Below are 15,841 nucleotides of genomic sequence, written 5' to 3' on the forward strand. Positions count from 1 at the left end.
CCAACCCGGACAGAGCCATGAAACTGTTGAATGTAATGAGTGGGGGGATCACATTAGGGTGGGGACATTGGTCCGGTTTGGAAAAATAGCCCAATTGTAGTAAACATTTCTGTGTGCTATTTATCGTTGTCGGCTCACATGCTCTTAGTAGATGTTCCACCATAGATGGTCTGAGAAAATTAATTACAATGCAGTCCCCTTCAATGTTCTTTGCAGATGCACCAACCCACCCAACTCTACGTGCCATGATAATGGTATTCATGTCTGATGGATGGAACCTCCGATTTCTCAATAACCAGTCCACGCATTTATTACGTAATTAATCTCACAAATCAGTCTGGTCCCTCTTTAAGGTCGGTACACTTGCTAACACCAACACATACGTATCGCAGAAGGTGGCAAACTCAGGACATGCAGATTTTCTTGTGGGGGACTTCTGCTGGAGGTGGCTAAGGCGTTGCTACTCAATTTGCTGGACAATGGGTTCTGGTCTACTCCATTAGATCTGCTGGGTCTGTTAACACTGCTCACAATGGGATTGGGCTGTGGGGTAGTAACCAATTCATCAATATGTGTGGTGCCATGCCTGTTAGAAGGGGATTGAGAGCGTCCCCTACTTGTCCGCTTGTAGTGCACATGCTACTTGCGGTTGCAGGGGCTCTAACGCTAGAGGGTTGGGTATCGTTATGAGGCGTACATTGTGGGAGTAGACCCTCCCCCTTCGTCTGTTACAATTTGAGCATTCCCTGATGATCGGCCTCGTCCCCTATGAGCAGGGCCAAATTGTCTAAACGCTCCTATAATGAGGCAAATTTCACATTTAAAAGTTTGTTAATTTGTTTGGTTACAAAATTGAAGCCTGCTCATTAAAGACAAAAACAACAACTAATACCGATACTTTAAAACAAGTTTTATAACTTCACGAAAAAAAATATATATTCAAGAACATGCCAAAGGGAAAGCAATACCAAAAAGAAATAACATGGTGATAAAAATAAAAAAGTTACAACAAAATACAGTCGGGTAAAGCACTCCATCTGAAAGTCATAAATCTGTTCTAAGAAGGAAAAAATTTAAAAAACGAATTTCATTTATATTTTCAGGGCTCAAAGATGCACGTCGGGATGTAGTTACACACTCACTTTATTCAAACAATTTCTTCATAAAGAAAAATATAAAGAGACAAGTTTCTCAATAAAAAGAACATCATACAGGGATGTAAATGTATAATTGATGGGAACGTTATGCAATCTTGAGAATTAGAATGGAATTAATTGATGCCTAGATGAAATGTGTATAATGGGGCCACTGTGCTTCATCATTGACACAGGTTCTGCTTCTATAGAATGATGGAACTTTACAAAGAAGAGACACTAATATACAACCAGTCACCATAGTTTTTATCATGTGGCCCAGATTTAGAATATGTTTTTCACGGGCGCTCGTGCGATAAAAAGTTCTGCAAACAGAAGTGTCAATCAACTTTCTTTGTGAAAACTGCCACACGCACAGCGCTAAACAACAACATTGTGTCACATGGCGCAACACCCATGCTAATATATGCAAATATTACGCTATAGGGCAGGAGCAGCGCAAAGACCCATAGGACATTCGCTAGCTCAAAAGTAACGCACAGTAGAAAAACCAGGGCTGGGTCCTGCTGGTGCTCAGCACTGGCAGCTCTAAAAAGCAGGCGATGAGATGGGTCCCTATTGGGCTCTCCATTTTTGCACTCACCCTCAGGGTGAAAAAAAAAATCTTAATTCTGCCGCAGCACCACCCTTCTCTGCCTCTGAAACAGTGGTCGAAGTGGGCGGGATCACCAAGGCACGGCGTGCCCCTACTTCTTTAATTTTATAGAGTCCGTTCCCCTACTTTCTTATTTTAAACATGCCTCCTGGATGGCAGAAATCACAAAGACTGATCGATAGTTAAGGCTTGGCTTTTGGGGACGGGCGGAAGGGGTAGAGAAGAAAAAGGTCTATGTTTTCTCCTTCCTGCCCAGAGAAGACAAGGACAGTGTCCAGTTTTCTGCTGCCCCCTCGCTTTGTACTCCCTCTTCCCTCTCTTTCTATATTGCTCCTCCTAATTTAGTGAAAACCGAGACTTCAAGAAACAGGTATTACCTTCTGTTTCCTCCATTCCCTTTTTTTGCTCCCCTGTGGAATTGATCCAAAAAAGAAAAACACTTTTGTTGGAAACGTCGTCTTTTTCTCACATTTTTCAATGTCTAAGTGCAGCCTCGGGGTGTAGAGAAATAAAACATTCAAAACATGAAAAATAACTAATTAAAGCAAGACAGAGTGGTTGTAACGTGGCTTGATTTATTCACACCAAAACACATTAGTGCCACTTTACCAGGGCCGGACTGGGAACCAAAACCAGCCCTGGCAAAGTGCTCGCCCCCCCCCCTCTCCCCGCCCCCTCCCCTGGGGGTGCCGCCGAGCTTTTTGTCAGGGCCGGTTTTCCTCCGATTTTGTTACAGGGCCGATTTTGCAGAAAGTGGGAAAGTGACCTATTCCTGGAGGTACTGAAATACCTGCTTAACCCCTTCCCCGCTCATGACGGAACCACTCCGTCATGGGCCACGGTTGCGCTGTGCTCATGACAGAGTGGTTCCGTCATGCTGCGGCCGTTGGCCGCCGCTCCGCCCACGCGGCGATAATTCCCCGCCTGTGCGGGCGATTAGCTCAGTGGGCGGAGACGTGACGGAACCACTCCGTCATGAGCACAGCTCAACCGTGGCTCATGACGGAGCGGTTCCGTCACGAGCACAGCGCCACCGCGCTGCCCCCAAACCCCCCCCAGCGCCACAGCGGAATTCCTGCCGTGGGGAAGGGGTTAATGGGTGAATTGGAAAACAAAATGTGAACAGCTTCTGTGTGTTCACGAATGTGGTCTTTTTAAATCATACTGCTTATGTTTTGTAAGGATATAAGCAATGGGCATTGAAACGGGTCCCTTCTGGCCCCTGTAGTCATGACCTTAACTTTTCAGTCAAAAGCATTCACTAATTTCTGAATAATGAATGTGAAAAGAAAAAGATAACCATGTTGTTCCTGCTTACATTTTACATGCTTTACCTAATCTTGCATTCTCTATGAGTGTTTGCTTTTTCTAGGATGTTGTTAATTTTTTTTAGGCAGCATATTACTCTTGTACAGTGCGTAATTTGAATTGAGTCACATCCAGGTGTTTATAGCGGGTCAGTGCAGTGCAAATTTCTCTCAGTGGGGCAGTATGGTGTTCAGTGGGGGAGAGGATGTGGCACTATGGTCAGAGCTGCTGAATTTGGAACTGTGGACCAGGTTCAGCCTTCATGACCAGTCCACCAGACCACTCCCCCTGAGGGAGCACATTCCCATGCTAGACCTTAGAAGGCCCGCAAGATCTTAAAAGACATGGGCCCACATGCATCAAAGCAAAAACCGGTCGCAAACGGGTAGATTCTCAGAATCTGCCCCTTTGCGACCGGTATTTTTGCATTTGGGATGCATCATCCCAAATGCAAAAATCGCAATTTAAGTAATCTCTAAATTGCGATTACTTAAATTGCGATTGCATTTAAGGAATCTCAAATTGAGATTCCTTAAATGCAATGCATTAAAGTAAAAAAATTAGGGATTTCGCTAATAGGGGGTGCAAATTACCATGAAGTTAAACTTCATGGTAATTTGCTAAAACTTAGAAAAATGCACTAAAGTTCATTTTTCAAAGTTCCATTTTACACACACACATGCCCTTGGGGCATGTGTGTGTGTAAAATGTACTCATATGCAGATTTCAGGGGTGCAACAGGGTGTCCTTTTGACACCATGGCACCCTTGAAATTGCATGAGCAATTTGCGATTCTCTAATTGAGAATCTCAAATTGAGAATGTCTTCCCATTCATTCCTATGGGCCTTAATTGCAACTCGCAATTTGCGAGTCGCAATTAAGGAATGTTTAGAAATCGCAATTTTTTCAGCGATTTCTACATTCATAGCCTTTTGCTATTCCTTATTAGCGAATCCATATTTTTCGCTAATAAGGAATCGCAAATGGCATTGTTGATGCATGTGCCAGTTGGTGTCTTAGTACCAGCAGGTGTACCTTAGCAGTGGCAAGTGTGGGTTAACCTTGAAGGCCTGTTTGCCACAATTCATTCTGAAGTTCACCTCCAGTCTTGCAGGCAGGCCTTTTTGCAGTAGCATTCCAAGTTACACTGCGTTCTGTGTTTTCCAAAAGTCTGGTGCCATGTTTTCACCAGTATCCAGATGCTTTGTGACTGCCCTCTTTTCACATATAGCTGTCACTATACCTTACATTGAATGTTTAAAGCCTGGGGTGTTTGGCAATTCACCTACTATCAATACTGACTCACTAGAAAAGGGGGCTGATGTAACACAGGTTTTTACCCATTCTCTGTGGGTAAATGTGATGGTACATATTGGGAAAGATTCTTATGAAACCTACATTTTACCTATCAGTGAAAGACTCAAACGTAGCCAAAAAATTAAATATTATTTTGATATTTCCTGATTCTCCACGGTTTAGAAAATAAATAAACAACACCTAAAACATGCTTCTAACCCCTGTATCTTTAGATCAAAGACCACAAAACTGAAAAAAGGAGAAGAAACAATATTTTAGTGACATGTCTAAAAAACAAAACTCAAGCAGAATAATGTTAGCCCAGTCTTTCTTACTGTTAGCTATCATAGCTAAGTTACATTGGATTGGCCCCTTCAGGAAGAAATAAAAATGACTCTTTCACTCTCCTTTTCCTTTCTTTGAATGGCATTTAGTTTGTGCTTGTGAGGTTTTTTCCAGTGTTTATATGTTTATACTGTTGAGGGCTATTTCCCTTCCGGTGGTGTTTTATCAGTTATTATAGGTTTAAACCTAAAACCGGACAGCCTAATTATATATCTGGATGCAGTGGCAGAAACAGCAAAATACCAGTCGGGAGGCACACTATCCTAAGCACACATTTTTAGCTTAGGTTTTTTTAAGCCACGCCCTTAATTACATCTACCACGTCCCTTTGAGAGACCCCTCCCCATAGTTTTTTCATCCCACTAAAAGCCATGAGCACAACCTAGCACCGTATGAAAACCTAATGGGAATGTGAAAACAGGTGCAAATAAAGAGTATGAGTCAGAACGGTGACACCATATAATTTTCCACAAATACGTCTAAGTTTCACAAAAGTTACAGATATTGCGCAAGTCACCCTTTGGCGATCATATATGTTACGGTCAGTCAAGTCAAAGTATGCTTTATTCGAATATCATTCATAAAAGCAAAAAAAAAAAAAAAAAAATACATTTGCATAGACAATTACATACATAGTTAAAAAAGTATTAAACTGTGATCAAAGGATCAGATACGAAGCATACACATGACATTTTTATCATAAGCATAACCCCGCGGCATGTTGACCTTTGGCGGTAAATAAAAAGTTTTTAAAACTCAACTAAATGATAAAATAGGGATATTTAAAAACCAATTAAATATAGCAGAGAAAACCAATTAAATATAGCAGAGAAACCAATTATATATATATATGTTACGATTATGGGCTCACCTCGAGTAGAAAGGGCATGCGAGGCACTGCCCAATCACGAGCGAGACGCGCACCTGGCGCATTCCTAAATCGGGCAAAGTGTTCATCGAGCGCGCATCAGTTTGCATTAATGACCCTCATGACACCAGTGACTTCTTTCTAAATCTGACATTGCCCTATGTTTCCCTATTCGCACAGCGCAGTGTTGCAGATTTCACATAGCGTTATGTTGTTGCTCGTATATGAGCAAATCGGCCCGTAAAAATCTGTCAAGGACAGCTTACTGTAATGATCGACGGACGTTGTTCTGGGTGAGTTTTGATAAAAGATTCATTTAAAGACTTCCAGTTATAATTTGATGAAAATTTTTAGGTGCTAACCTTTAAAATTATGTCATGTTATCAGCAATCAGTGCTTCTTCATCATCATCTTTATTCGTTTTATAAAAAGAAACCATAAAAGTTAAAAAACAATCAAACATTAAAAAAACTTCATACAAGTCATAAACTTTTCCTCAGTCGAACAGCACCAGAGAAAAAAATTAGCCACAGACAAGCAAGTTTTCTCACCAGGTAATAAAATAAGATAAAGGAAAGCAGGACGAACTTCTACAAAATGCGTTCCAACTAACAATGGCATAATAAGAGATTTGCGGATCTTTTTTTTTTTTTAAAAGAACAAAACATTATATAACGCATGCTGTCCTGAGCGAGACACGTCACATTTACATGGTGTGGGGAGCTGTTCAAATGAGTACCCACGAGGTATGGCCAGCAAATGCTGAATGAGGTTCAGTCTAAATCCAGTAAATAAATAACTATGGGGATTCGATAAATCAAAAGTTGAATACGGTTCCATAAAAACTGTGGAGATATGTACTAGGAAGTTGTGGAGCGCGTCGCTAGCCTCCCTGGCTTAAGGACCCACTACGCCACTTCTGAAACGCAGGACTGCACCATATTTACAAGATTGTGATGCAGCCTTGCGTTTCCCCCTGCGATGGCGCTAAGTTTAGCAACTTAGCCAAATGCAGCGCCAACGCAGGCACTCTTGCACCAGGGTGCAAGGGTGTCGGTGTGCAGGGGAGGATTGGTTATGTGTAGGAAGATATCCCTTCCTGCACATAAACAATCCTAAAATGCCATTTTGTAACTTTCATGTGTGCTGCTTCATGTAGCACACATGAAAGATACAACATGGCATTTTCTTAAAAGGTTAGCTTATGTACAGGAAGGGACACCTACCTGTACATAAACAAACAATGGCATTTTGTTTTTTCCATATGTGCTGCACAAGGCAGCACACATGGAAAAAGCAAAAACGAGGAGAAATAATGCATTTCTCCTCGTTTCGCCAACTTAAGACCAGGATTTTCCTTGTCTTAATTTTGGAGCTGCCTCCTATGTTCGCCACCCTTGTACATAGTGGGTAGAGTCAAAATAAATGGGTGTTTGGGTGGAACGCCTACTGCAACACCCACTGCCCACCCCTTTCACGCTAACCATAGTGTGAAAGGGGGGGCCTTATGGTCAAGGCAGCGTTACGCCACGTTAAGTGGTTTAACGCTGCCTTGTACATAAGGCGTAGCCCCTATAGCGACCACAACGTCCATGAAAATGACGTTGTGGTGGCGACAGGGGGTTTACAAATGCCCCTGTGTTTTGCAAGGGAAAATCGTTTTCACAGTGGTTTTATTTAGAGGAGCACACTCTCTCTCTTTACCTTTGAGCCCCGTAAATCATAAATTAGTCCAGGTAATAATATAACGTTGGACTATTGAATCTGATAAGTTTCGGTTCGGCCAACTTTGCTAAAAATCTCTTTAATATGAATAAACCAAGGGATGCTGGCCATACGAGCCAAAGCCAGACTATCTTTTAAAAATAAGGCGATTTAAACTTTTTTCTCGGGGCACAGCCAAACAGATAATCAGAGAAGAAGCTTCAGTAGCTGTGAAATGTCCTCTAGAAAGCCAAGTCCTGGTTCCTTTTGTACAATAAAGGAAGCAGTACTCTGAGGAAGACATAAAAGACATCAAATAAATTTGTTTTCAACAACTAAAAGGGCCAAAATATCACAGTAGCCCAAGAGATCACAATCATAGGCACCCAAAGGGACACATTCTGCTCTATTAATATCGAGCAGAATCTTAATATATTTGTGCCACAATCTATTTACAAAGTCGAAAATAGAAGCAATGCTCCCAGTGAACGTGATGCTTCTAAGAGAAACTAAAGAAGACCAAGTCAGGGAAGAATCAAATTGGACGCCTAAATAGGGAAAAGTAGAAGCACTAGTAATCGAACTGCACGACCCTTAAAAATTCTTGACTTGGTGGACAGAGGGCCTATCAACATTACATGAGACTGTGAAAAATGTGTTCTTGAATTGAGAATGTCCCAAAAAAGGATAAAAGCATTAAGTAGGCAATGCATCCCCAATACAGTTCTAGAAATAAGGACAGTGGGCCCGATTCACAGAACTAACTTAAGACAAAATCCTAAACTTACTACCATTTTGGTATTCACAGAAGGCACTTACTCATTTTGGTATTCACAGAAGGTACTTACTCATTTCGGTATTCACAGAAGTTAGGAGTCCTAACTTTAGGACTCCTAAATGCCTTCTGTGAATACAGAAAGTCTTAAAATTAGGATTTTTCTCAGTTTAGGAGTCCTAAAGTTAGGACTCCTAACTTTACTACTACTAAACTGAGAAAAATCCTAATTTTAAGGCTTTCGGTATTCACAGAAGGCATTTAGGAGTCCTAAAGTTAGGAGTCCTAACTTTACTACTACTAAATTGAGAAAAATCCTAATTTTAAGGCTTTCAGTATTCACAGAAGGCATTTAGGAGTCCTAAAGTTAAGAGTCCTAACTTTACTACTACTAAATTGAGAAAAATCCTTATTTTTAGACTTTCGGTATTCACAGAAGGCATTTAGGAGTCCTAAAGTTAGGAGTCCTAACTATACTACTACTAAACTGAGAAAAATCCTAATTTTAAGGCATTCTGTATTCACAGAAGGCATTTAGGAGTCCTAAAGTTAGGAGTCCTAACTTTACTACTACTAAATTGAGAAAAATACTAATTTTAAGACTTTCGGTATTCACAGAAGGCATTTAGGAGTCCTAAAGTTAGGAGTCCTAACTATACCACTACTAAACTGAGAAAAATCCTAATTTTAAGACTTTCGGTATTCACAGAAGGCATTTAGGAGTCCTAAAGTTAGGACTCCTAACTTCTGTGAATACCGAAATGAGTAAGTACCTTCTGTGAATACCAAAATAAGTAAGTGCCTTCTGTGAATACCAAAATGGTAGTAAGTTTAGGATTGTGTCTTAAGTTAGTTCTGTGAATCGGGCCCCCTATGTTTGTATAAAGCAGAACAGGAGTACAACGATTAGCAATCTGGGGCACATCAGTATCGCCCTCAATTAGCACCTTTTCCAAATTATTAATATAAAGAGTTAAAAAAAAGAATCAATATACAGCTTGTCAAACCCCTCTCTTAAAGTTACAATTATTAGTAAATTCACCCTGGGAGCTGACAGACTCAGGTGAAGATCGCACAAGAGAAGTGCCAAGTTTGATTCCCCCCAGAGTCGCAACATGATGTCCCACAGTCTCTCTCTGTTAATTCTGTCAAATGCGGTGCTTAAATATGTGAAGGCCATGTGGAGATCACCCTGCTTTGCCACTGTACATTTATGGATTATAATTTACAAATTGAAAAACCGATCAACAGTCCCCAGGCCAAAACTCATATTGGACATCCGCTAAAACACTATTTTCAAGGGCCCAATTCATTAGCCTGTTTAAAACAACCCTGTGAAAGATATTAGCCACAGAACAGACCATGGAAATAGGTCAATAACACTTAGGGTCAGCACAATTCCCCTTTTTAAAAACAGGAACTGTCACCGAATGAGACCATAGCTGGGGAATGAAATACTTAGCAACCGTGCTGAGATGTAGAGTAATCACAGGAGACCATATGTTGTTTGAGGGAAGCACCTGGATAGCCTCACATACCCCTTCATACAAAAAAGTAGCAGGATCAATAGGATGATCAGGCTCAGGAAAGTTACCGAGTATGGGAGTAGGGTTAGGCTCAGCATAAATGCCCTCCAAGTGTTTAACCCAGTGCTCAGGGGGAACTGTACAGTGCAGAACCGGATCAACTACTGGCTTCAATTTAGGACGATTGATAATCTCCCAGAAACTAGAGCTATCACGCTGCCCGCTGGAAGCAAGCAGTCTGTGGACCGGCAGAGATATACCCGCTATTGGCTCAGTCTTCACCCAGGCACGTACCTGGGCGCATCTTGTGTGCGACCCAACCCACGGGAAGAACAGGGTGCCTTTCAGCAATGGGTTTGGTGAGGCCCTCCTCCATAGCACACAGCACCTAGGAGACTGGTGGGGGACAAAGTCTCACCCCAGCAAGAAGCTGCGGCAGTGTCTGGGGTCCCTGTTCCGAGGGAAGAACAGGGTGCTTTTCAGTGCTGGTTTTGGCATGCCCCTGCTCCACAGCACACACTCACAGCACTGTGGAGACTGGTGGGGGACAAAGTCCCACCCCAGCAAGAAGATGCGGCAGTGTCTGGGGACCCTGTTCCGAGGGAAGATCAGGGTGCTTTTCAGTGCTGGATTCGGCAAGAGCCTGCTCCACAGCACACAGCAGTGGAGTAATGATAATTGAGGGGGCACCCCTGCAAGCTACGTGGAGGGGCCCCCTCCAGACTCTATTAGGAGCTCCCCAGCCGAAGTACAGTGCTGAGGGGGACCTCTGGAGCTTGGGCCCCCCGCACTGCGGGGGATGCGGGGGCCTTTGTTACATCCCTGCTCCACAGCACACAGCACCGCGGAGACTGCTGGGGGACGAAGTCTCACCTCAGAAAACGATGTGTCAGTGTCTGGGCCCCAATCAGTACTTAATGTAAGCTGGTGGTTGCCTGTGGAGCCCACCAGAACTCATTTTTGTGGACCAGCATGTATTTGTCCTAATTGGACATTTCCCAAGTGAGGGCAAAACACACAGGGAAAAATAAGCAATAAGAGGGGGAACCTGTCACAAAGGGAGAAAGCAGGAACCTGAAAGAGTGAACTGAAGTGACAGAGAGTGTCTGGTTGCTGATTAAAGAGGCATGAGGTGGATTTCAGACTGCACAGCCTTGATATTTGCACACCCTGCAAGCAGCAGGCTTCTGAGTAGAGCTTTGGGCACCAGTGCTTATTATTTGACACACTAAGCACTATCAGCAATTGTATAGTGCCTACTAGCATTAATATGACATTGAAGTGCATTTGTTCAGTTTGTACGCTTCTTGGATTTATATGGATTGGTTGTGTGGGCGCGGTATATGGCTAAAGTTTTGCGCCTCAAGAGTTAGTTTAATAGCACACCCATGGGTGGGTAGATTGGGATTGTGCTGACCTCAATTCCATGAGGCAATATGTTCCAAGATAAGGTGTGAAATTAGCATATCAAGAGTACATTTAAATAAGGAAGAACATACGCAGTAAGACGCAAATTGAAAAGTGTAGAAAATAGTTTAAGTCCCAAATCAGTAAGAAATAGGAAAGCATCCTTAGTAGCATAGGAAAGTCAATTCAATTGCAAACTTTATTTCACATAAAAAATGCATAAAAGTATATACAATTAATTTCTTACACATATTTTTATCTGCAGTGGTACCTATTCACATAAAGTTTATATAAAACAATAAATTAGTTTAAAATAACATGCAATAGTACGGGTAGAACCTTCACTGCATCTAACGTTCGATGTTACATATAGAATTTCATTGGAAGGCAATTATTTAAAATCAGATTATGCTAAAATTCTTTAAAATTGTTATACCAAGATACAAACCCCATGTAATCTAAGATGCCTTAACGAAAATAATTAACATTTAAACTTAAGATAGTGACCTGAATTCTCCTTTTGAACTTCAACTGTTGATAATCACATAACATTTGGGAATGCTCAATATAAGTATGTAAGGGGCATATGTATCAAACTCCCCTTTAGCGAATCTCAAATTGCGAGAATTTGCGATTCGCAAAATCAGATTCGCTAAACGGGATGTATAAAATAAATCGCTAATCATTTGCGATTCCTTAAAAATCGCAAATAATTCGCAGAATCCCGTATTGCGATTTCTTAATAGCGAAATTCGCTAAATAAGAAATCGCAAAAACGGGAATCTGCAAGCCTGGTGCAGGCTGATGACATCACAAACAGGAAACTGTAGTGATTGCCTGCACCTGCTCACCTGAGCCACACCCAGAGGCTGCTTGTGGAGTGTGAGGAGGCTTTCCTGGAGACAGCAACCAGCAATGGATCCCAAACAAAACCAGCAGGGCAAAGATGCAGAAAAAAGAAAGAGAAAACACAAGTTTTCAGAAAAGGAGCAGGAGGTCCTCATTGAGGAGATGGTCTGCAGCCATGAGCTCCTCTTTGGGAAGAAGGCACTCAAAGTCCCAGAGGCCAGGAAGAGGAAAATCTGGCTGGAAATACAGAGCAAGGTGAATGCTGTTGGAGTCACCACACGCACCATCGAGGAGCTGCGCAAGCGGTGGTATGATATGCGCCAGAGGTCCAAGGAGAGGGTGGCAGCCAGACTCAAGGATGCCAGTCAGACTGGAGGAGGACCATCCACTGCAGAGCAGCCAACCCCCCATGAGGAGCTTGTGGAGTCAACCCTCCTGCCTGAGAGCGTTGGTGGTGTGGCTGCAATCGACAGCTCCGACCCCTCATCCAGCAGACAAGGTAAGATGCATGCCAAATCACCCTGCACTCCTCCCCATCCCTTGCACACTCCCCCAAATGCGCATAGTTAACTCCCAACATGCCAATCCAGCCCAGGTCTTACAGCACACCCAGCAATGCATCATGGTACTCGTAGTACTGTGTCTGACTGTGTGTCCATGACACCATCACAAGTAAATGCAACATATGTGTTTTGGGGATCATTGAATAGAAATGTGTCAGAGATTAGCCGTCAAAGATTTGTAACTTTATTGAGTGCCACATGCAGACAGTAACACAAACTCATATAGTCCCCTTTACATCCACAGCACACGCCATGCCACAAGAAGACAGCGCTGAGGGAGAGGAGCCTGCAGACCCTGCGGACTCCAGCGATGAGACAGAGCAGCAGCCAATTCAGCGCAGGAAGCGCGCACATGTGCCCCCACTGCCTCCATTTGAGGATGAAGTCCCAGCAACAGGCGATGACACCGACAGGAGAGAGGGGAGTCAGGGTGTGACAGACATGCCCCGTCATGACGCACCAACACCAAGGCAAAGGGAACAGGCCATTTCCAGGTCAAGGCCCAGGAGCAGCACTGCAACAGAAGGAGAAGGCACCGTGTTCTCCGGCTTGGAACAGTGCATGTTGCAGGAACAGCGCCTGCAAAGCAAGGCAATGCGGTCAATGAGTCGCCAGCTAGGCCGCCTACATCAGGACAATCGCAGCATGGTAGCGGCAATACGAGAGCTCTGTGCCACTTTGAGGGACACCCAAGCTGCCAATGACAGGGCTGGACGACGTGCCAATGCACGGCTACACAATTACACCAAGGCAGTCAACCGCCTCTGCACCACCACCAGCGCACTCACACGCAGAAGCGTAACCATGCAGGTGGACATGGCACATTGCTGCCAGGACATAGCGCGAGGGCTGGCGCAGGTGACCACTGCTGTGGAACAGCTGCAGACAGCCAATGCAGGTGGCAGCGCACTAATGGCCTCTGCTGAGAGTGAGGACACATCGAGTCGCAGCAGCATCACTCCAACCTTGCCAGGTGAAAGACGCCGCAGTGGCAGACAGGTAGCAGGCCAAGGGCGCACCATGGGGGTCAACCACCCTGGACGGCACCGACGGAGGTGATCATCTGCGGGGACACTGACTGCAACACGGGTGCATTAACCCGCAAAAGGCTGTTTGCCCTATTTCTTGTGCCTTCTCTGCACTGTGTGTACAACATGTGCTGGGGACAATTACAATTTCTTTCATGTTAAGTGTGATTAAACACTTGACACATCATCAGGCTTTGTAGTCTCATTTCCTCAACACTCACCTAAAAGTAGTTTTGTGTGATCTCAGTCCGTCTCTGGCGTCCAGCAGCTGCCCCAACTCCTGGTGCTGGTCTGGCAGGGGGAGCAGGGCGCTCGTCATCCGATGTGTCTGTATCGCTCACATCAATTGTGGTGCCTTTCCTCATTGCCATGTTGTGTAGCATTGCACAGCTTGCCACGATTTTACAGCAGGTCTCAGGGCTGTATTGCAGTGCGCCTCCACTCTTATGCAGGCACCGGAAGCGGCTCTTCAGGATTCCGAAGGTTCGCTCAATGACACAGCGTGTAGATCTGTGTGCCCTGTTGTAGCTCCTCTCACTTGCATTTGCAGGATCCAGGTATGGGGTCAGGATGAAGTCGCGCACTGCATAGGCACTGTCACCTGCATGGGAAAAACACAATAGGTGAGTCAATGTCCCCCCCCTCAAGTGATGTAGTGGATGTATTGATGTGTGCAATGTATTTACCGAGCAGGTACCCCTCCCCAAACTCTCCAGCACTCAGACGTCTGTGTATTCCACTGTGTCGGAAGATGAAGGAGTCATGTGTACTGCCGGGGTATTTGGCTACGATGTCGGTGATGTGATACTTAGCGTTGCACACAATCTGTGTGTTGAGGGAATGGTAGCATTTCCGATTCCTGTAGACATATTCAGTTTCTGCTGGGGGTGTGATGGCCACATGGGTCCCGTCAATGCAGCCGATGACGTGGGGGAAACGTGCAATCTGGTAGAAGTCCAGTATCGTTTGTTGTAATGCCTGTTGGGTGGTGGGGAAGTAAATGTGATGTGGGAGCCTCAGTAGCATTGCATCTAGGAAGGCATGGAAGAAGCGCGAAAGTGCACTCTGTGACACACCACCAACCTCCGCTATGACCCGTTGAAAACTCCCTGACGCGAGGAGGTGCAGGGAGCACAGGACCTGCACATGTGTGGGAATTGTTTGTGTCCTGCGAGTAGGGTGCTCCAAGTGGGGTTTCAGCTCCTCAATCAGGTCCATTATGGTCTGTGGGTGCAGTCTGTACTTGTCATAGATCTCCTCTTCAGTGTTCTGTAACAGGGTGATGCGCAGCCTGAAGATACGTTCCTGTCTCATTCTCCTGTGTGCAAGGGCCCGAATACGCAGCCTCCTGGCTATCACGTACATTGCAGCCATTGTGGGTGTGTTTGTTGCATTGTGGGCTGGTTTTTGTACCTTGCACCAGTTTACCACCTGCAAGCAATTGGTGTTAATAGCGATTTCTTATTTAGCGAATTTCGTAAAATCGCAATTTGCGATTTTTTCATACATGTGTTTGCGATTTCTTAGCTAGCGATTTCTTGTTAGCGATATTCGCAACGCTAAGGAATCGCAAAATAGGTATTCGCTAGGAAATTCGCAGTTTTCTTGTTTCGCAGCCTAAGAAATCGCTAATTTAGCGATTTCTTATTTTTCAGTTTGGAAATGTGTCATACATATGAAATAGCGAAAAATCAGTCGCAAACGCTGTGTTTTTCCGATTCGCAGCGTTTGCGACTAATTTTTGCTTTCATACATATGCCCCCAAGTTCAGTCCATCAGATGATATATCCCAAAATTCAATGGGGAGCTAGGTTCTACATTTACCATTAATTTGCTGTCTTGCTGTGTGTGCACATGTCCTGGGTTAGGCTATTGGTAAAGTGGAAGCCCCTGGGGTTGTTATGGCTGCCTGTAAAAAGGAGGCAGTCACAATACATACATACATATAGGGTTTCTAATTGTTGAAGGACTAACAGTACTGCAGTGGAGTTTCGCAGGCTGAACTTCCTCAATTATGGGTCAATAAACTTCTTCCTCTCTGCTACATATAGAGAACAATAAAATCGGATATGTTAATTTGATTGTTTTGATTGACCATCACAAGGGCACAAAGAAAGATGGTTTAATGAATATGAGTTTGGCGGATAACCCATTGTTAAAAGAATATTTAATTTAAGCAAAATCTTGTCAGAATGTAACTGTCCTGGGGTTCTCTACAAAGGAAAGGTTTGAAAGAGACCCATACAACACAAGGGGTAAGGCCTGATATGTCATTATTGTGCTTTTTCCTTTATTTTTTTCCCATCTCTCTTTTGTGCTTTTAGCCATAAAAAGTTCTTTCAATCTCGATTTAGGGAAGCTTTCGTAGAGGGTTGGAGTGTCGTAAAGGTCCACTAGACCCAGAGAAATAAAAGTCTGTCTA

At 43.8% G+C, this 15,841-nt stretch overlaps 1 protein-coding gene across 1 annotated transcript; it reads left to right on the forward strand.

Annotated features, from left to right (window-relative positions):
• Window positions 1-11,570: 11,570 nt before the first annotated feature.
• On the forward strand, window positions 11,571-13,599 carry LOC146866363 (uncharacterized). The gene is made up of 2 exons (XM_085640850.1): window positions 11,571-12,327; window positions 12,636-13,599. Exons 1-2 carry the CDS (start codon window positions 11,895-11,897, stop codon window positions 13,448-13,450), a joined length of 1,248 nt encoding a protein of 415 aa, XP_085496976.1. The 5' UTR covers window positions 11,571-11,894; the 3' UTR covers window positions 13,451-13,599.
• Window positions 13,600-15,841: the final 2,242 nt, after the last annotated feature.

This window comes from Triturus cristatus, chromosome 2_1 (genome assembly GCF_964204655.1).
Source record: "Triturus cristatus chromosome 2_1, aTriCri1.1, whole genome shotgun sequence".
Taxonomy (NCBI): domain Eukaryota; kingdom Metazoa; phylum Chordata; class Amphibia; order Caudata; family Salamandridae; genus Triturus; species Triturus cristatus.